Consider the following 21,457-nt stretch of genomic DNA (forward strand, 5'->3'; position numbering starts at 1 on the left):
CGGCGCTCTCGGCCCCGCCGGCCGGGACGGGAAGACCAGGTGCTGGGCTCCCGGCCAGCCCAGAACTCAGTCCCCAGCCTCCGTCGAGGGCGGGCTCGCGCTAAGCCCCACCTGGAGTACCCCCGCCCCAGCTTAAGGCCCCCACGTTCCAGAGCCGTTCCAGAGCCGAGCCACGCGGGCGGACCTTCACCCACCGAGCTCCCCACTCAGGGCCTCTCTCCAGATGCTCTCTGCAGCCCGGCAAGGGTGGAGGACCAGAAAAGATGCACACAGGCCTCACAGGGCTTTTTTTTTTTCCTCCAAGTTTAATACACACTAGAACAAGCCACAATAGAGTGCTGCTAGCCCAGGACTACACTCACCCCAAGACCACCCCACTGAGACCAGGAACCGGGTCCACAGCTTCTGGGGAGACCCACCCATTCCTGGAGAGGCCCAGGTTCCCCTGAGCCCTTCTGTCACCTTCTGACCTCCTCATCTTCCCCTCAGCCTAGACTCAGTAGATGCAGGCGGCTCCCCTCCCTGGGTCCCAGGACTTCCTCCCTCCTCAGTGGTCAGAGGGGCAGCAGGGGCACCATGGTCCAGGGCCCTTGGGTCCGGCTGTGCAAAAGAAGCTGGGCTCTGATGCAGGGTGGAGAAACACTGCAGGGGGGCTGTCAGGGGAGGTCAGGCCCCCACACACTCCACGTAATTGGCAGGGTACAGACCAATGCGGCCACTCTGCAACTGGCCCTGGCACCAGCCCTGCTCATCCTCCTCGCTCATCTTCAGCAGCTCCTCCCCTGGGGGAAGAGGGATTAGTCACTGCCAGTTGCCCTGGCCCAGCCCCGAACCTGCAATTGGGTCAAGGACCGAGGGGGGGGCGGGTTGTAGGAAAACCAGTGAGAAGAAGAGACATGCTTCAGGCAAAGAGAGGTCAAAGTCAGCAAGTCACCCCCCCCAACCCTGAATGCATTAAGCAGGCCCCCACCACCGGTGACTTTGAGAGGGAGGTGAGGGCTCAGAGCAGACACTCTGGGGCTGAACCCAGAGCATCCTTAAGAATCCGACAACTGGCCCTTGGGAAGTAGGCAGCAGGCTTCCCTTTTGCACACCCTTGCTCCGGTTGTAAAGGAGGGGAGAGAGTGGCTGAAGCCTGGGAAGGAACAGGAGAGGGCTCCCCAGGTGGGTACCCCAGGGTAGGTACCTGCTCGGAAGCTCAGCTCATCAGCTTCCTGGCCGGCGTAGTCGTAGAGCGCCCGTACCCGCACCCCCATGGCAGCCTTCCGAGGATTCTCCTCATCTGACCACTCCTCATCCTGCCCACCGCTAGATGGGGGAGACAGAAGGCGGCCTGCTCAGGGCACGAGGACCACCTTGAGCAGGAGCGCCCGGGACCCAGGGCCAAGGGCTCGCCCTCCAGAAGCAGCCTGGGAGAGGCAGGTGGGAAAGCACTGAAAGATCCCAGTCTGACCTCTGCCACACATGCCCATGAGCTGGGCACGTTTCCAGCCACACAGGGCTGACGTGAGCAGTAGGTGAGCGCGAGTGCGGGAACCACCGCAAACACTGGCATCATTACAAGCACTAAGTAGGTTCCTAAGGTTCCTGGCACCAATTTTCAACCCACTTCAGGTGTGAGGGGAATGAAGGGAGGGAGACAGAGGGAAAGAAGGCAGGGCAGAGGACGAGCTATTTCCTTCCCACAGCCAAGTTTCTGGCTCTCACCCTGGGGACCCCGGGGACTGGGGTGGGGGTGCAGCGCCATCTCTTGTGGGCACGATGCTGGTCAGAGTAACCTCATCAGAGCTCCGGCCACCCTTCTCCTTCCTGCTAATTGTCCTCTGTGTATCCAAGGACCACTCCTGTGGGGATAGTGCTTAGGGTCAGGCTGGGCTACAGGCTGTGGTGGCAGCCAGAGCCATTCAGACCTTCACCTACTTCATCACAAGCCCTAGCCTCCCTCCTGAGGTCCAGGCTGAGCCCACCACACCTCCCAGCCCCCCAGCCAGCCTGGAACACGGACCTCGAACTGCGGCCAGTTCATGGCCATGCCTGGCCCGTGGGTGCTGCGCCACCAGTGCAGATCCTCTTCATCACTGGCTGCCTCGATGCCCTGATGCAAGTCTCGGTGGAGTTCATGGAACCTGTGGCCCCAGGCACAGCCTCAGCTTGGGGAGCCCTGGGCCGCACCCCAGGACCTCCCCTCACCAAATTCATTCCACCTGGCCCAAGCCTGGGAGAGATGGAGCAGACCCAGCGTTAGCCCAGACCTCCACGCCCACCTCGCAGGCCATACCTCTCACTGCTGGAGAGGTCGAGGTGCTGGTGCAGGGTAAGCAGCATTTCCTTAAAGAACAGCAGCCGCTGGCGCTCCGCGGCCTGGCAGGTCTCAAAGGCCTGCTCCATGTCCTCCATGTAGCGTGGGGTGTAGCGATGCAGCTCTGCCAGCGTCTGCTCATAGTGGCTTTTCATCTGGGTGGGAGAGGAGGGGCCTGGTGAGCACAAGACCGTCTTCCACTCGGGACTCCACAAGTATTCACTGAGTGAGACCCCCGGCCAGACACTAGCGGCAACCAGGCTGCAGACCCAGCTCCTGCCCTCCAATACCCCAGCATCCAAACAGGGCAGGCGATGCTTGGGGACAGTAGCTTTAAGAGTCTGGTGAGTGGGGATCCCCGGGTGGCTCAGCGGTTTAGCGCCTGCCTTTGGCCCAGGGCGCGATCCTGGAGTCCCGGGATCAAGTCCCACGTCAGGCTCCCAGCATGGAGCCTGCTTCTCCCTCTGCCTGTGTCTCTGCCTCTCTCTCTCTCTCTCTCTCTCTCTCTCTCTCTCTCTTTACGTCTATCATGAATAAATAAATATAACCAAAAAAAAAAAAAAAAGTCTGGTGAGTGAAGGTAGAGATTGAGGTAAGGTCGACCCCCCGGGGGAGGGGGGGGCCAGGTAGAGAGAAATCAAAAAAGGCTTCATGGAGGAGGTAGAAACTGAGCAGCAGAGCGGCACCGGGGTGGCTCAGTTGGTTAAGCATCTGCCTCGGACTCAGGTCATGATCTCAGGGTCCTGGATGGAGCCTCGTCCAGCTCCCCTGCTCCGCGGGGAGCCTGCTTCTCCCCCTCCCTCTGCCTGCCACTCCCCCTGCTTGTGCTCTCTTGCTCTCTCTCAAATAAATAAATAAAGTCTTAAAAAAGAAACTGAGCAGCAGATGAGCAGAGCTGGAGGAGAGGGCGCTCGCTCCAGCAGAGCAAGCAACGCGACAGCTTGCCCCAGGGGGGACACAGCGGAAGGAAGGGAGCTGGAAGGTGTCCTCAGCCGCTAAGAACCGCTAAGATCCTCCCAATGCCTGAAACTGAACCGCTTTCCCTGGGTACAGGCTCCTCTTTTAAATGATGATCTGGAGAGTGGGTGGCCCATGAGGACTGGGCGGCCTGGGCCCTGGGGCCGGGGAAAGCACCCCCGCCCACCCGCCTGCTCGCTCCGCACCTTCTCGGCCTCCCTGGCGCAGCGCTCCACCCGCTCCTGCAGCTTGCGCAGCTGCTCCTGCGACACGGCGCTGTCGGCCTTTGCATGGCTCTCCCGGGTCTGGGCCGTCTTCTCCTCCTTCCGTGCCGCGTGGTAGCTCTTCTTGGAAGCCTCAACCTGGCACACGTGGGGACAAATGTGGACCCCGCACGCCGAGCCCCGGGCCCCCCAAACCCACTCCAGCCCCAGGGCCAGTTCAGGAAGGGGCCCATGCCTGGTCCCTCCCAAACTCACCTCCTTCAGCCTCTTCAGCCAGGGCTTCTGGGCCTTTCGGAAGCCGTCCTCGGCAGCCCGGCTCTCACGGAAGCCGCCCAGCACGGGCCGGTGGAAGGCGCCCCGCTGCCACGAGCGCACCCGCTCGCTGTCCTGCCCCTGCAGCTTCTCCCGCACCTCTAGGTGCAGCGCGCTCAGCCTCTCAGCCGCCGTGAAGAAGGCGTGCCAGGCCTTCTCCAGGGTGCCGTACTGGGGGCCTGCGGGGAGGCATGGGCTTGGGCCGGGCCTGGGATGCCACCAGAAACGAGCCCACCCACCCCCTCTCACTAGGTGCTGCTCTGGGTGCCGGGCGCGGAGGGGGTGGCTATGAAGACGAACTACAAAGAGGTCTGCTGCTACTTATGGATATACGAGATCTCACCGAATCCTCATCCCCCACCATGAAACCAATGTCACGATCAATAACAGGCGCAAAGCAGTGACCCAGAAAAGTGAAGTGCCCAAAGCCAAAAGAGCTACAAGTGGAGCTGAGATTCAACCCAAATCTGTGGCATCAACCACCACACTCTTTATCGCCTCAGAGGGAAGAACAAACATCCACCCTCAAGGAAGGCAGCTTGTTAGGATGGAAAGATCCCAAGCTCCTGAGTCAGAAGGCTGGGTTCAAGCTTCAGCTCTTCCCAGCCGTGTAACTTCAAGAAAGTCACTTAGCTTCTCTGAACTTCTGGATTCTCCTCTATAAAATGGGTGGAACAGGACCATCTCCAACATAGGGCTGCTACAAATATCCAAATAACTCATGAACATACTTTGGAAACTCTAAACAGCACAACTGTCAAGAAGAACCAGGGAAGCTCTTCGCTCTTCAAGGGGAAGGCATACATGGAATCATGGAACTTTCCATAAGAGGTGCAAAAAAGGAGCTGCCTTGCCTGATCTCACCCGCAGTGGCCCTCTGCTCCTGGCTAGGCCCGGGCACTGGCTCACCCTTTTCCACGGTGCCTCTCCACTTGCGGGCCCAATCAGCCAGCTGCTGGGCATAGGCCTTCTCGATGCGGGCCCGTTCCTGGAAGCAGCTGACCAGGTCCCCACATAGCCGATGCCCATCCTCCACCCGCTGCACGGTCCGCCTATAGTTGCCAGCCTGGGGTGGACAGGAGGAAGGTGGGGTCGCTGGGGAGAAGCCCCCTCCCAGGCTGGGGCTGACAGTGAGGCACCTCCCTCGACAGGTGGCTGGGCCCAGAGGGGGGTGGGCATTTCAGTGCCACCCCCCAAACCTAGGACCCAGCTGCTCACCTCCCAGAAACTGCCCTCTAGGGCCTCCCCTCCAGCGTCTTCCTCTGGAGCCATGGTGTCCCCGCAGCACGGAATGGTGGCGGATTGGGGCTGTGGAGGGCAGAAGGGTAAGCAGGGAAGTCGGACATACTGTTTTGGGGGGAGAAGAAGATCCTCTCCTTTTCCTGGACTTCATCCCCACTGCTATCCCCACCATCCAAGGAACCATCAGAGCTAGGACTTCACAGAGAGGGGCGTCTGGCAGGTTCCCAGGACGGACTGGGATAGGGGAAAGGAGGGCCACTTCAAAGCTTCTCCTTGTGCCCTGAGTCTGCCCACCTGCCCCAGCCCCAGCCTCACCTACCTGGGACCTAGAGATCACTGCAGAGACCTGGATGTCCTACTCTCAAAGCTGCCACTGTGATTCTGCCTCGAAGCTGACAAAAGCAAAGCGGGGGGGTGAGCGCAGGGGCCTAGATCGTCCAGGGCGGTGCCCAGCTCCCCCGATATAGCAACTGCTGTCAGAAGCGCCAGATTCCAGCCAGGAGAATGCCAGGCGGGTCACACGATCCAGCTGGGGATTAGGTGGCGGGCGGGGGTGGCTGGTGGGCAGAGGGCCCCACTGCCCCACCCCCCCACTACAGATGAGAGGGGAGGGTACCTGCCCACGCCGGGCCCTGATACCTTTCCTTGAACAACATGGCAACCCTTTACCAGACCAGGCCGAGGCAGAGGGTGCCCGGCCACACTCCAGTGACTCCCTTTGCAGGAAAGAGAAGACTGGGAGCAGGAGGCCCAAGTCCGATCTTGGCCAAGAAGCTTGAACAAGTGCATTTTACTTGCCTCGGCTCCCTGGTAAGATGGAAACTCTGCCTCCAGGTCTTCTGTGCCAGGGCTGGTTTAAGATTCAAAGCAGGCAATGAGCAAGAAATGTGAGGGGCCCGACAGTCATCAGGGACATCCATCCTGTCCCACAGCAAGCAATGAGGCCCACACGCCTCCATGGGTCATGAGTAACTTAGCCCCACCCTCAAAAAGCGCAGAGTCTGGGGCAGCACCGGGGAGTCAGACAGGCAACCAGCCAATTGTAAGAGCATGCTCCAGAATTGTAGACGAGGGCAAGGAGATTCCAACCCCAGAGCCACCACCCCAGAAGCTAGAGGACACAGTGGCACGCAGCCACTCCCCTCCTGCTTCTTGGCAGCAGCTTCGCTGTCCCTAGCACTGACTCAAGCCCCTAGAAGGAAACCGCTTCCTCCCCTGAGTAAGCCCAAGGGACACCGCCAGGCCCATGAGGACAGAGTTTGTGCCCGCTGCCTCCAAAGCAGTGCTCAATCACACTGCTCCCCTCCAAACTGACAAACCACCATCCATCCTTCAAAACTCAAACTGAGGGCGGCCCCGGTGGCTCAGCAGTTTAGTGCCGCCTACAGCCGGGGACATGATCCTGGAGACCCAGGATCGAGTCCCGCGTTGGGCTCCCTGCAAGGAGCCTGCTTCTCCCTCTGCCTGTGTCTCTACCTCTCTCTCTCTCTCTCTCTCTCTCTCTCTCTCCTCTCTGTGTATTCTCATGAATAAATAAATAAAATCTTTAAAAAAAAACCTCAAACTGAGGCATCGTCTCTAGAGTCTCCCTGACCCCACTCCCCCATCCCCATTCGCACAGCCCCTGTGACCCCTCAGTCAGGTTATATGTTATGTATCCCATCAAAGAGAATCTGTCCCCAGTCATTGGCAGAGGGGTCCATTTGGGTTTCTTCGGGCACTGGAGTTAATATTTGAATACAGAAACAAATGACATGCACCTCAGGGCCAGGAAACCTGCTGGCTGTACCAGCTGGGAGAAAGCTTGGCCCCAGTGGGATCCAGCCCTAAACTAACAGGAGGGAGAGCTGAGGCCTGCAGCAGAGGGGCCTGGGACCAGAGCAGCTGGCCCACCTCGGCCCTCGGCACTTCACCTTGCTTCCTTTGCGTCTGCCCCATTTACCCAGAAAGGACTTGCCAACCAGATGGAGAGAAACAGAGCTGCAGCTGTAAATCACAGGGCCTTCCGAGCTGTCCCAGTCAGACAGCCAGGGGCCTGGGCCCCCTGCCTGCTCCAGCCTCCGGCTCCCTCCCGGGAGAACTGCCCCCCACCCGTTCCCTCTCTCTGGCCCCAGAACAGAGCGAGCTGTGTGTGCAGGGCTGGCACTGCTCCCTCCGGCCTCCCAGAGCAAACACAAGCCCGAGTCCCAGGCACAGCCAGGCCCCACAGCTATGGGGGTGGGCCCTGCATGCCATGGCCCCTGTTGGGGTCCCCAGAACAGGCTTTGCCACAGGCGAGAGCTCAGAAGGCAAATGAGTGCTTCCCAGCCCAGGCGGCCAGCACCTACTGGGCCTGCAGAAGTCTGCTGGGGCTTGGCAGGGACTCCTCACAGCCAGCCCGGGCCAAGGTAGGAAGAACCCCCTCTCCTGCCTAAGGTAGGTAGGTACCCCAGGCGGCCTCCGGCGGCGGGGACCAGCCCCCACCTTCCCAGAAGCCGGGAGCATGCCACTGCCAGGCTGCCCTGCCCGTCCTCCTGAGTCACAGGCTGCGCCCAAAGGGCTTCTGCCAGCAGCCCCTCCCGGCCTCCCCGGCCCCGAGGTGTGGAGGCACAGATGTGGGCGGCCCCCTGGTCCGGAGAGGGGTGCCTAGGCCGGCGCGGCTGGAACCCGGCTGGAACCAGCAGCCAGAGCCGCCCCGAGGGTGGGGGAAGGGGTGGCGCGGGGAAAGGGGAGGAGGCAGGGCCAGGGAGGGGCATAACAAAGGGGCACTTTTGGAAACCCGACCGGCCGCCTGAGGTGCCTGCTCCCTGATGACGCACTCCCAACCCGGAGCCTCCACGCCGGACCTCGGAGCCCGGGGGCTGCCCGTCTCTGGCCTCAGCCGTACGGACGGCGCCCACCCACCGGGCCCCCTCGCCGGCCCGGAGCTGCACAACTCGGAGCCGGTGGAGCCCACGCGGAGCGGCCGGGCCAGGCCTGGCCATGGAGGCTCTAGGGCTTTCTTGGCCAAACTTGTTGAACTTGGTCTCGGCGGGGGTGGGGCCGGCCGATCGCCGCCCAGGGGAGGGGGCGCACCCTGTCTGGCCAGCCCGGCCGCGAACTCCAGAAGGTGACTGGGGGCAGCCGCCCGGGAACTAGGCGTCTCTGCAGAGAGCGAGGGGTCCGGGCAGCGGGGCCCCTTTGGGGGCCCCAGGGCGTCTGGGGGCCTTTGGGGAGCCCCAGGAGGCGGCACGGCCCTCCAGCCGCGACGCCCCCGTCCTCGGCCGGCCTGGGAAGCTGCGGGGGGCGCGGCGTCGACTGGGCGGCACTCTTCCCGTCCCAGCGCGGAGTGGGGTAGCCGGGGGCTCCCGGGGCGGGAGTCGGTCCCTTTGCAAACTTCAGGCGCGGGAGGAGGGCGGGCTCGCCTCGCGGCTCCCGCCGCCGCCTCCCCGCGGCTCCCGCCCAGGCAGCACTCACCGCGTCCTTCCCGGGCGTCTCGGCGGGTGGGGGTCCGGCCACGCTCCGGCCGGAGTCCTGCCGCTCCCGGGCCGGGGCCGCCGCCTCCCGGAGCGCGCCTGGCCCTCCCCCGGGAAGCCCGGCCCCCGGCCCCGCCCTCTCCTCGCCGCTGCGCCCCAACCCCACCCGCCTGAGGCTGGGGCGCCGGGGCTGCGGGCATCGCGGCGACCCGCGGCTCCCGGAGCGCCGGCCGTGGGGTATCGGCTCCAGCAGGAGAAGCGCCAGGGCCGGCCCCCCAGGTGGCGCCGCGCGGGTGAAGGGAGTCAGATTTCGGCTTTGCCCCTCCCGGCCTTTGCAGAGCCTGGGCGACCCGTGGAAGCGGGAAGGGACCGGGGCTCCCCGCGCACCCGTGGACGGAGGCCTGGGGGCTACGCTGCGTTGCATTTTTTTTTTTTTTTTTTTTTTTTTTTTTTTGCTGAGCGTAGCTTTCTTACAAATTCCCTCCGGCGAGGCTCACAAACCACCTCCTTTTAAGCATTAGGATTCCCATCGTACAGATGCCGAAACTGAGGCTCAGAGACCTTCAGCCGCTTGCAAAGGATCTGTAGTCGGGCACGACCCGGATTCCAAAGCCCGTGCCCTTTCCACGCACAGCCCTGGGCGCCGATCTGGAGGCGCATTCGGAGCACCGGGTGGGAGACGCGGTGGGGTGGGGCAAAGGGCACGAGCTCCTCCCCTCCGTGCTCTTATTCCCAGATTTTGTACCACGAACCTTTCTTTCTTAAATCTCTTCGCCCCTCCACCCACTGTGTCAGTCACCAGCTTTGGTAGATTTTTCCAGGTCGCCACGCTGCCACCCCACCCTTAAGAAGTCCCTTCTGCCCCACCCCCGGTGCCCCCACCCCGGGATTTTTCGCAGCCTGCCTGCCTGTTATTTATATCCACTGGAGCGGCCCAAGAATGTTCCCAGGCTGACCTAATCGCCACCTGCTTGGCTTCTCCGTCCCTCCCGATCCCTCCTGGGCCGGGGGACCCGGCGGCCGAGCCCTCCTCCGGGCGGGGGCGAGGGGGCGCGGGTTGGCAGGTCCGACGCCGCCCGGGCGCTGCGAGTCCCGAGCGCGCCAATTCGCTGGGGACCGGGGAGCCCCAGGGTGCTCGGAGGAGCGCGCCCCCAGGGGGCCGGCGCTGGCGCTCGGGGAAGCGGGAGGCCAGGCTGTTCCCTCCCCAGCACGTAGTCTCGGTCCTCGCTCCCCGCCCACCACCGCTCCGGGAGGAGCCCGGGTCCCTGCGCGCCGACTTCTGCGCTGCGGCTTTAAAAATAGCGAACGTATGTTTTTGACTCCGAGACGCATCGCTGGGTGCTGCGTTGTTTATGCCGAGAAATCCGCTCATGAAATGCAAAAGGGCCCTGAAGAGAATGGACGAGGGTAACTTCAGGGGGTAGAATTCGCTGCCGAGGACGGAGTTGCTCTCCCGTCCTCGTGGGTGCGTGTGCGTGTGTGAAGTCGTGTGCATCCAGGACGCCGCGCGTTTGGCAAATCCTGAGTAGTGGATCCTGGCCCTGGCGCTCGCAGGGTGTGCACCCGGCAGGATATGACTTCTGAAACCAGTTTCAACACCCAGTCTCTGTCGGGGCATGAAAAAGTCACTTTTCTCCATATTTCTAACTCAATGAAACATGACAGCCGACCCGGCTGACCTTCCAAATGGACCACGTGCCCCAGCTAATTAATGACTGTAAAAGCTGTAAATGAGAGGAGCTGGGGTAATATATAATGACAGCTATACTGTTCTGTATTATTTTAAATCAGTTAACATCCCACCTAGTGCCTGGGGGCCTTTAGGCACCAGACAGAAAGTGTGAAAACACAAGAATGAAATTAATTGCAGGAACCGCCTATTAAAACCCCATTAAAAATAAAGGCTGCAAGCCAGACTGGCATCTGGGAAAGCCAGGCCAGAGAGAGATTCAAAAAACAGGGCTCTTCCTCAGATCACAAGGAGAAGGGGATATGGAGTGGAAAGCATCTGGCTTCCCTTAGATTCCAATCTGGAGAAAGCAGAAATATTGCAGCTGATTTTAATTGCCCCTAAGGTACTGTAGGGGAAAAAATAAACCAAAACCCAGAGAGCATGCTGAGCTGCTTCAAAGGTGAAAGAAGACAGAGCTGCCTTTGGAAAGCCAACCCCCTGCTGGTGCTGTCCCTGGGGCTCAGATTTCTATGCTCTGTGGCCAGAGAGCCCCTGCATACTCGAACGAAGCTCGACCTTGGCTCTATCAGCGCAATAACCAAACTTGAACAGAGTTCAAGAGGAGATACCCGAGGTCAGAGGGCTGGATAGACAGCAACCTAGAGAGGCAGCCTGGTCCAAAGCCCAAGCTCACGACACACAGACTCACTCACCTTGAGTTTCTGGAATGTCCTAACCACTGTACCTTTATTTGTTTATTTATTCAGTCATCCAGTTGAGAAATCATTTGAATTTTTGTTCTATGCTAAACCCTATTCTAGGTACTGAGAATACAAGATAAATAAGGCACAGTCTTAAGTGTAGGATAATGATACAGTGTAGATAAGAAGTACTTTGGGAAAACAGAGCCAGAAGGGACCACCTTTCACCAGGTGATGACACTCGGTTGATCTAAATGAGCTGGAATTAGTCATGTGAGGAGGCATTGGAGGCAGGAGCACCAGGGTGTGCCAAGCCTCTGAGGTGTTAGCCTAGGACTTGGTGATCCAGCCATTTCACTTTTTGGAATTGACCCTAGACAAACATGTGTAGAAGTGCAGAAAAAGGTACAAGGATGTTTGCATGTAGTATTGTGTGCCGTAAGAGAAAGCTGCAAACCAATGTCCACCAGGAGACTGCTGCCTGGCAGGTCACCAAGGTGCATAGGCCATACAGTGCCTAGAGGTCCCAGCCCAGGGATTCCATTCAGGAACAGGGTGGTGGGGCCCAGGCCCTGCCACTCAGAGTGGCCCACTGGCCATGTTGACCATTTAAAAATTCCTGTATAAGGATTCCTGGATGGCTCGGTCAGTTAAGTAAGCATCCACCTTCGGCTCAGGTCATGATCTCAGGGCCCTGAGATCAAGCCCTAGGACTACAACAGGCTCCCCACTCAGCGGGGAGTCTGCTTCTCCCCCTGCCCCTCCCCCTGCTTGTGTACTTGCTCTCTCTCAAATAAATAAATAAAATCTTTAAAAATAAATAAATAGGGATCCCTGGGTGGCTCAGCAGTTTAGCGCCTGCCTTCGGCCCAGGACGTGATCCTGGAGACCCAGGATCGAGTCCCACATCGGACTCCCTGCATGGAGCCTGCTTCTCTGTGTCTCTGCCTCTCTCTCTCTCTCATGAATAAATAAATAAAATCTTTTAAAAATAAATAAATAAATAAATAAATAATCAATCCTATATATACACCAGAGATTTGGAAATAACAATAAACACCAATGTGCAGGAGAGGAAAAAATAAATGATTGAGTAACCTAGAGTTCATTCATAGAGTTAGCTATGGCTAACTCTGCAGCAACTAAAGTACAAGGTAGATAAAGGTTTTTTTTTTTTTTTTTTAAGATCTCTTTATTTGAGAGAGAGAGAGTGCAGGGGGGAAAGGCAGAGGGAGAAAGAAACTCAAGCAGATTCTGTGGAATGTGGAGCCCAATGCAGGGCTTGATCTCACGATCCTTTGATAATGATCTGACCCGAAACCAAGAGTGGGACACTTATCCTACTGTGCCACCCAGGCCCCCCCGACCTGTGTTCTTATATGAAGAGCTCTAAGACACTGTTGAATGAAAAAAACAAAAGGCAGAACGTACAAAATATTCAGAGGATATATACAAAACTCATTTTGGTGGCTATCTCTATGTAGAGGGCTGGAATTGGTAAAAGAGATTTTTGTCGTGTTAGAAAATTAGCAATGAACACGTACTTATGTGTAAATTGTATAATCAAGGAGTTTTTAAGAAATCACGAGTGGGTCTTATTGTCTGAAACAGAGCTGTCAAATAGAATTTTTGCAATGATGGAAATGATCTATAGCTGCACCACACTAGCCACCCGAAGCTATTTCATTTCACACTTGTAATTTAGGAACTGAATTTTTAAGTCAGTTTAATTGTAATTAATTAAAAATTTGACAGGATATGTGGCTCGTGGCACCTGTATTGGGCAGTTCTTTTTTTTTTTTTGTATTGGACATTTCTAATTAAGATTTGCAAGGTGGGCTTTGTAGTTCAGACTTTATCTTAGAGGCAGTGGGACATGTGCATGGGAGAGGCTATCGATTTATCCAAAAAACTCTAGCAGGCAGCCCAGAGAGCAAGCAGGCTTTGTCTGTTTGGAAGGCTGCTGTGTTCCTCTTCATGGCCTCTGGACATTGCCCCAGCATTCCTGACGGGCAGCTGAGTAAAGTATTCTGCTCAACAGCTATTTTTTTTTTAAGATCTCAGGCAACCCCAGGTAGAGAAACTGGTCTGAGTTTTGAGAGGGGTTAACCTCAGTGGGGGAAGCAGATCTGGGCAGGACGAACAGCAGATGGATAGCATTAGAGTACAAATGCATAGCAGGCTTCCGTGGGGCCTGTAGAGAAAGCTTCTCCAGGGTCAGGAATTTGCCCGGGGCGGATTCTTTGGAAGGTGCCACGAGCTGCCAGTGCACAGCCCAGGTATCCGCTCAGTTGGCAGAGGGTTCTGCTCAGGAAGGCTGCCCTGCCCTGGTTCATTCAGGCCCTTCCCTGAAGTCTGCTGGGGCCCTCCTTATTGGCCAAAGAGGAGTTTTGGTGGAGGATCCATTTATTTCAAGGAACACCCTCTCTGCCAGACACGAGGCTAGGTGCTTAGTCCACAACGCAAAGCAGACACACTCTTTGACTTCATAGGACTTTTCCACTAAAACAAAATAAAGGTCTGCATACATATTTACAAATCATGGTAAGTGTCCTAAAGGAAAAATATTTAAGATAGAGTGCTAGGAGAGAAGAGGGAGAGCATAATTTCAACGAGGGGAGCATCAGAGAAGATTTCATTCAGGAGGTTTCAGCTTCTCTACCCCAAAATGGCCCAAAGACCCCCAAAGACAAACAGAAGTTAGCTAGGTAAAGAGGGAACCCAGGAAGGGTTGGATGTCAGGAGAGGGCATTCTATACTAAAGGACTAATGTGTGCAAAGGCCCTGAAATGGGAACTTGACCTTCTGAGAAAGAAGGTAGAGTGGGTAGGGCGTGGTGAATGAGAGAGTGAGAGGTCGAGGGTGAGGTAAGAGGCGGGCAGCACCCGAACACTGCAGGCTTTGTTTTATTCTGAGTGCAGAATTTAAGCAGAAGAGTGACAGAGTGTCTTTCTGGATGTGGTGCGAGTAGATTAGAACAGGGCACCAGCAAACAGTAGGCTGGATCGCCCACAAGCGAAGAATGGTTTTCACATTTTTAAACAGTTGAAAGGAATCCAAAGAATATTTTTGTGATATGTGAAGGTTTTAAGGACAAATTTCAGTATCCATAAAGTTTTACTGGCACACAGTCATGCTCACTCGTTTACATATTGTCTACGGCTGCTTCTGCGTTGCATTGACAGAGCTGACTGGTTGCGGTGGGACTGCATGCCCAGAAAAGCCTTAAATGTTTGCTATCAAGCCCTTTACACAAAAACTCTGTGGCTCTCTGAGGGAGACAAAAAGAAGGAGACCATTTAGGAGATGGCTTCAGTCATTCAGGTACCAGGGATAGGGGCTTGTTGTAGGGTGGTGGTTGTACAGCTGCCCAATACAGGGATTGAAGACGCGGCCATGGGAAGGAATCAAGAGAACTTGCTGATGGGTTAAATGTAGATGGGAAGGAAGAGGTACATTTCAAAATGAATCCCAACCTGTGATCTTGGATTGGATTCTGGACCAGAGTAGGACATGACTGGGGCACTTGGCCAAATTTGGATAAGATTTGTAGATTAGACATTAGTGTTATTAGTACTAAATTTCTCATCTTTTTTTTTTTTTTTTTTAAAGTAAACTCTATGTGCACCGTGGGGCTTGAACTCATGACCCTGAGATCAAGAGTAGCATGTTCTACCAACTGAGCTAGCCAGGCGCCCCCAAATTTTCTCATCTTGATCATTGTATTTTTATCTGATGTCACATCCAGGAAATTAGGGAAGAGCATATGGAAATTCTTTGTAACCTTTTCGCAATTCTATGCAAGTCTGAAATTCTGTCAAAGTGAAAAGTTTAAACATAAAACAAAAACGATTCACCGGTGTTTACCTTGAGTCTCAACTCAAAAGTGCCATTTACTGAGACAGTAGAAATGTGAAAGAGGCAGGAGGAGAGTGGAAAATCAAGACTTCTCTTTTGGATACAGTAGGTTGAAATGCTGAGATGTCCAAGGGGGTGTGTCAAGAAGGCAGGGCTAGGCATTATTTTGGACATCACCCAAGAGCTAAAGGAAGGTATCGGCACCATGTAACTCAACCTCAGACTGGGGGCTCTGTGAGGTTAGGCAGGCTAAGGTGGCAAAGGGGGACCTGAGAGGACTAGGTGTGGAGTGTCCAAGGCATAGCAGGCATTGTGTTCAGCCCTTTGGCACCCAAGGCTTGCAACAGCCCGATCCAGTAGTCCTAATTCTTCCCAGTTTGCAAAGGAGGGAACAGAATCAGAGAGGTGCTAAGATTTGCTCTAAAACGAGGATGCCTGGGTGGCCCAGCGGTTTAGCGCCTGCCTTCGGCCCAGGGTGTGATCCTGGAGTCCCGAGATCGAGTCCCACATCGGGCTCCCTGCATGGAGCCTTCTGTCTCTGCCTATGTCTCTGCCTCTCTCTCTCTCTCTTTCTCTCTCTCTCTGTGTGTCTGTGTGTGTGTGTCTGAATAAATAAATAAAATCTTAAAAAAAAAAAAAAAAAGATTTGCTCTAAGACACAGCAAGGACATGGGAATGTGGGAGATGTCTGGCCCCAACATCAGGGAACGATTCTCCCACTGGGTGATACTGAGCACCCACAGCAGAGACTGGGTGTCTTAGTGTTCAAGGGCTAATAAGGTGGCTCAAAACAACAGAAATTTCTTATATATATATATAGTTCTGGAGGCCAGAAATCCCAAATCAAAGTAAGGGCAGGGCCATGCTCCCTCCCCTGGTGCTGGGAGATAATCTTTCCTTGCCCTTCTAGTTTCTGGTGGCTGCTGATAATCAGGCAATCTTTGGCATAGAGGGCATAGAGTTTTATCACCCCAACCTCTGCCTCTATCCTCACGCTGTCTTCTCTTTGTAGCTCTCTCTCTGTTTCTCATTCCCCCTCTGCCTCCCTGTTTTTATTTTTTTATTTTTTATTTCTTAAGTATAGCTGACACACGATGTCACATGAGTTTCAAGTGTACAACAGCACCAGGTGATTTCACAACTCAACACATGATGCTATGGTTTGTTGTCGCTGCTGTCTTTAATCAAAGTATAGTTGGCATGTGATGTCATATTACCTCTGCCTCACTCTATTATAAAGATCCTGGGATCCCTGGGTGGCGCAGCGGTTTGGCGCCTGCCTTTGGCCCAGGGCGCGATCCTGGAGACCCTGGATCGAATCCCACGTCAGGCTCCCGGTGCATGGAGCCTGCTTCTCCCTCTGCCTGTGTCTCTGCCTCTCTCTCTCTCTCTGTGACTATCATAAATAAATAAAAATTAAAAAAAAAAATAAAGATCCTTACCAGTGGAGGTAAGAACTACTGGGACAATCCAGGATGATCTCCTCTTCGTAAGACCTTAACTACATCTACAGAGATCCTTTTTCTAGATAACACTCCCAGGTTCTGGGAATTAGGATATGGATGTATCTTTTCAGGGACCACGACTCAAGCCACCACAGCAGGCTAGAGGAGGCCACAGCTATTAGCCTTGGAAATCTAGTAAAATATGACATAAACTTAAAAAAGCAGGCTGCCTTTCTGAGTTGTTCTTCATCCAGTTTTGCTAATGTGCCTCTTTGCAGAATGGATCAGCGGCCTCCATGCTGCCAACACAAATGTGGCTTGGTCTTCTAGGCAGCCTGTAATTATGACAAAACTCTCAGACTCCGGGGCCTGATGACACAGGGAAAGCCAAGCACGAAGAGGAATGTACAGTAAGTGTGTCTGAGAGGATGCACGCTGAAAATCTGAAGTGTTGGGGAGGGTGTGAGTGGATTTGTACCAAGATACCCTCCTCCAGGCTCTTGGCTTCACCAGTAAGAACCACAGCCACCCAGGCGGCCCACTGCCTTCCTCTAGAGACAGTAACTTAGCTGCAGTTCCTTGGACCAGTTTTTTGTCACATGCTCCTGGAGTTTTGATGTCATAGTAGGGACGGGAGCCAAAGCAGGGCAGTGGAGACTGGAGTGGGAAGATGGGAATGCACGGGAATATAGATGTAGCTCCTCCGGTCCCGCTAGCATGTGATTCATCCACCCATAGGCAACTGGCTTGGCTCTAACACAGAGAGAATCATTTTTATTTCTGCTACTTGGGATTTTTACAGTCTTTGGAAGAGAGTGAGTGTGAGGCACCACCAGAATTCAAACCCCTGGTCTCTGAATCTCTGGTCCCTGCTCTTTCCACGATGGCTGGTGAGAACTCTTGAGAATGCCAAAGAGCTCCTTCACCACCTTTATCAGATCTTATCAGTATATAACATACTGCCAGGAGATTATATAACAACTTCTATTTGTAGAACACTTTACAGTTTGCAAAGCACTTTCAAATAGACTATTTCAGCACTCTGGCAGTTGCCCTGCAAATCTGGCTGCCTAGAGAATTTTCCTGGCATCCTGTACCTATGGTTTTCCATGGCAGGATATTGATTTAGAGTGTGGATGGTGCCTCATGCCCCACAGAGAAGACAGAAGGTGGGGTGGGGTTTTTTTGGTATTTACACAGCTGTCTGACACTTCCAAAGCTACCCTAAATTGTATTTTTGAAAATGGATGCTATTCACAAAGGATGGAAGCCATGCTTTCATTTAGCACTCTTACAGCATTTATTCATATTTGGGCATTGAAGTATGTATAGGAGATGCCAGGGAACAAGAACTCGATGCTATATTCAGTCTGTTTCCAATGCTTTAGGAGGAATTTAAACTCCAACTCCCTGCAAGCTCTGCAGAACCCTTGAGGCTGTCATTTGCAAACCACTGGATGCAGTAACTGTGTGTGGGAAGCCTGCATGCACCGTCCCCATGGATTATGGATTATTTTGTAGACTCAGCAGAGCTTTTGGATCCATAGATGGCTTGATCAGAATCAGAGTCATGTACCGGCCTGCACCAGAAAAATGATTCCTACTAGATGGAAATTTCCCACAGGGAGGCCAGAGTTGAAAGCAGTGACCGAAGGAAAAAAAAAAAAAAAAGAGCAGTCACCAGTTTCTGCTGCTTTAACAAAACAGCACATCACAAGATTCCAGGTTTTAATACTAGAAGGGATCTGAAGTGAAAGGAGGAACCCAAGCTATACCACCTAAGTACAATGTCCTTCCTACTACGCTATACTTTTTGTTCCAGAAAACACGTAAGCCACATATTGTTTTGCAGATCAGAGAAACTGGCTTTTATTTAGGGTGATGCTCATGGTCTTGGTCTGCCCTGCTTCCAGTGTGAACGCAAGACCTTAATTTGCTATCACCAGCAGCTTTTGAATGAATTGCCTTGTGATGTCTTATATCAAAGGTAGTGTCACAGATAAGACCAAAACATCTATAAACAAGGCTTTATAGCACAGCCTGTCTGAGGCATGAAACCAGAGCAATGCTGCCCCATTCACCTCATCATCAGATTAGCAGCATCACAAAATATGTATGGAATACTTCTGTCCACCCTGCATCTGTTGTTCCATCAGATGGGAATGGATGACAGTAAGTCCCTAGACAGTTGTTTGTGGTGAAACACAAGATAAGAAAGCCCCAAAGCACAACCTGAAACAAAACACTTTACCAGCATGTTCAAGGCAGGTTTCTACTACTCACGCATGGCTGGGTTTTTGTTTGTTTTTGTTTTGTTTTGTTTTGTTTTGTTTTGTTTTGTTTTAATTCACCATGGAAAACCTCCCCAATCCTAAAAACAGATTCTGGGAAATCCTGGCTTTAAGCAGGACATTTCCTCTGCTCATGAATCCCTCATGGCTAATTACTGCCTCCCTGCCTTCCCATTTCCTACTCTCTCTGGGGAATATCCTCCCCCATCCCTCCCAGCTCTCAAATTCAGCTTAAGTGGGCCCCTTCCCTGGGAAAACTTCTCTGACACTGTTCCTTCTTCACTCCACGCAGAATTGGCATCCCCTTTCTGTGCCCATCCCCAGCCCTGCTCGAATGCAATGCTTCCTCTCTCAATAAACTCATTACACCCAATTTTAGCTGTAGGATTACCTGTCTTTCCCACCCTAAAAAAGCACACTCCATGGGGGCAAAGAGCATTTTTCATTTCAGCATTGTCTTTCATTGGAATAATATCAGGAGCACAGTAGGTTTTGATGTCAATAGAAATAATGAAATTTGAATTCTGCCTGCCATTCAGCCTCCCCCTCCATCTGGCCTCTCTTACTTTGAACAGATCCTCAATATGACCAACTTTCTCCTCTTTAAGCTGCCTCCTACCCGACTCATAAATGTCAATGCCTCCAACTCAAACACCATCAAGGACACCCCTGTAGTTGAACTTGGGGTTTATTGCTCAATGCAAAGGGGAATGCATATGGTGGAACGCCATTGCAAGGTGTTAGGAAGGACTTTTAGGACTTGGTTTGCCTTGGATGACTTGGATAAGGGTTCGGGGAAGTGGGGCATTGCTCTGAATTGGAGTTTGTCTGGAAGTGGGGGGTTATTCTATGATTGGGTATCAATAATCTTATCCACAAGGTGAGAGGAATGAAGCAAATGCAACGCTAAAGCTGTGATTGGCAAAGAAGCTGCTTTCATATTAGCCAAAGCAATATGGGGATGTTTGGCTATTTTTGTGGTTTGGACAATGTTCTTATTTCTGCCTGTGTTCAGACATGAGTGATCATGTTTTTGTCTTGTTCTATCATGGTCACAGAGTGGCCTTGTCCATTGTTGTTTTGTGCAATTGTTTATTTCAATAGAATACCAAGGTCTAACTGATATAGGCCAGTTCCCAGATGCCAGGGGCTGCTTCTCTCTTTCTCGTAACTCATACCCATGCCTAACTTTCACCAAGCCATTCACCTGCCCAGGATGCTATTCTCTCTCCTCCAGCCAAACTCCTCTTAAATTCAAATCAAACTCCACAAAATCCCATCTTCCCGTGAGGCTTTCCTAAATATTTTTTTCTCCACTGAATTCTCTTTTCTTGAATGCATCTAAAAGCCTTGGCCAGCATACCATGAATTAGTATTCAGCTGTCTTCCCCCTGGAATGGTTTGACTTGTTTAACAGATAGTTTTCTTCTCTGCTCGGTAGGTTCTAAACCTTTCTAGGGGCAGGGTCATTCCTTACATTTCAGTATCCCCCTAAAACGGAGAAACTTGCTGAGGTGAAATTCCTGACTGGTCTGAGTAAAGGAGGTGAGTCGGCTTCTGTGACACAGCTCTGAAAACACTGCTACAAGCCCCCCCAGGAAAGAAACCACCTGCTTGCCTTGCCCTTCTCTAACACTCTGGCTTTGTCTTTCCATCTTCCCATGGAGAACCATGTTTGGGGGTGCCTGGGTGGCTCTGTAGGTTCAGCATCTGCCTTCGGTTCTGGTAGTGATCCCAGGGCCCTAGGATGGAGCCTGCCATCAGGCTCCCTGTTCAGTGGGAGAGTCAGCTTCTCCGCCTCCTCTGCCTCTCCCCTCACTTGTCCTCTTTCTCTCTCAAATAAATGGACTTTTTTTCTTTTTCTTAAAGATTTTATTTATTTATTCATGAGAGACAGAGAGAGAGAGGCAGAGACATAGGCTAAGGGAGAAGCAGCGCCAAGCAGGGAGCCCGATGTGGGACTCGATCTCTGGACTCAGGGATCACACCCTGAGCAGAAGGCAGACACGCTCAATCGCTGAGCCACCCAGGTCTATGGAATGGAAGGGAAGGGAAGGGAAAGGGAAGGGAAGGGGAAGGGAAGGGGAAGGGAATGGAAAAGGAACGGAAAGGGAAGGGAAAGGGAAGGGGAAGGGAAGGGAAGGGGAAACCATAGTTGAATTTTTATTTTAGATCATTCATTTCTTCCCAAGACTTATTCAATGTCTCCTATCCCTACCTGTTCGGGAGTGCAGGACCCACCGTGAATGCATTGGTGTCTCCTCTCACCCTTCCATAGAGCCTGGGTCCGAGCGTGGCGGATAGAATGAAAGTGGGCGCCCAGCAGTACTCCACTGATCGTAGCTCCTGTCTGGCTCGTCGCAGAAAATAGGATACACCCGAACTGTGTCCCCGGGGGGCCGCACAGAGTCACCTCTGAGGGTCAATGCCTCGGCCTCTTGCTTAAGTCAGAGCACAAGATTCTAAGCCTGGTTAGCCTGCACGTCCTCCAGCTCATCATTACTCTCTAGGCCGACACTCGGCTGGTTTGGGAAACCTCAGTTAAAAGCCGCAAGTTTCAGCCACTCTGCACAGAGAAGCTGAGATTCGGCGGAGCCGGGGAAACAAGTAGCGCACACCTACCGCGAAGCTGGCCGGCGGGAAGAGTTTGATTTCCACCGCCGGGAGGTGGCTAGCTCCCTACAGAGCTGCCTATCCCCAGAACCAGCCAATCCTAAAGCCCGAGGGCGTGTGATCACCAATTAAAAGTCAGAGGAGGCGGCGCCTAAGCCTTGATTGGCACCTGGTCTCCTGTGGACGCGCCGAGGCCGGGCAGCGCCGATTCCGAGGTGGCTTCAAGTTGGGTGGTCTATCGGTGGCGGCCATCTTTATTTCTGGCAGATCAGCTGACTGGCACTAGCTGGCCCAACACGTCGGCGCCATCCCGTCTCTCCAGGGAGCCCCTGAGCTCCTCCCCTCGCGTGCCCCAGTCTTCGCAGGAGGGGCGGGGCGGGAGCGAGAAGCCAGATTGAAAGCGGTGAGG

General features: G+C 53.9%; 2 protein-coding genes across 10 annotated transcripts in view; one reads left to right on the forward strand and one right to left on the reverse strand.

Annotated features, from left to right (window-relative positions):
- Positions 1 to 285: 285 nt before the first annotated feature.
- On the reverse strand, positions 286 to 21,040 carry PACSIN3 (protein kinase C and casein kinase substrate in neurons 3). Of its 7 annotated transcripts, XM_077863171.1 has the most exons (12): positions 8,470 to 8,596; positions 5,833 to 5,884; positions 5,354 to 5,426; positions 5,011 to 5,100; positions 4,702 to 4,858; positions 3,736 to 3,971; positions 3,463 to 3,618; positions 2,279 to 2,454; positions 2,006 to 2,126; positions 1,708 to 1,844; positions 1,187 to 1,308; positions 286 to 782 (listed from the first exon to the last, which is right to left on the reverse strand). In XM_077863171.1, exons 4-12 carry the CDS (start codon positions 5,062 to 5,064, stop codon positions 667 to 669), a joined length of 1,275 nt encoding a protein of 424 aa, XP_077719297.1. In that variant the 5' UTR covers positions 5,065 to 5,100; positions 5,354 to 5,426; positions 5,833 to 5,884; positions 8,470 to 8,596; the 3' UTR covers positions 286 to 666. The 7 variants fall into 7 exon arrangements, with proteins under 7 accessions (XP_077719297.1, XP_077719300.1, XP_077719298.1 ...); XM_077863174.1 differs by lacking the exons at positions 5,833 to 5,884; positions 8,470 to 8,596 and adding an exon at positions 20,677 to 21,040; XM_077863172.1 differs by lacking the exons at positions 5,833 to 5,884; positions 8,470 to 8,596 and adding an exon at positions 20,654 to 21,040.
- The window catches only part of DDB2 (damage specific DNA binding protein 2), a 37,666-nt gene continuing 23,402 nt past the window's right edge, over positions 7,194 to 21,457 (forward strand). The window contains exon 1 of one of the 3 annotated variants that reach the window (XM_077863182.1): positions 7,194 to 7,421. In XM_077863182.1, the coding sequence (XP_077719308.1) occupies positions 7,263 to 7,421 (159 nt within the window). In that variant the 5' untranslated portion in view covers positions 7,194 to 7,262. Of the gene's footprint in view, positions 7,422 to 7,826; positions 8,123 to 20,665; positions 21,452 to 21,457 lie in introns of those variants that run through there. The other 2 variants (XM_077863179.1, XM_077863178.1) reach the window with 2 other exon arrangements.

Source organism: Canis aureus, chromosome 21 (assembly GCF_053574225.1).
Source record: "Canis aureus isolate CA01 chromosome 21, VMU_Caureus_v.1.0, whole genome shotgun sequence".
Classification (NCBI taxonomy): Eukaryota; Metazoa; Chordata; class Mammalia; order Carnivora; family Canidae; genus Canis; species Canis aureus.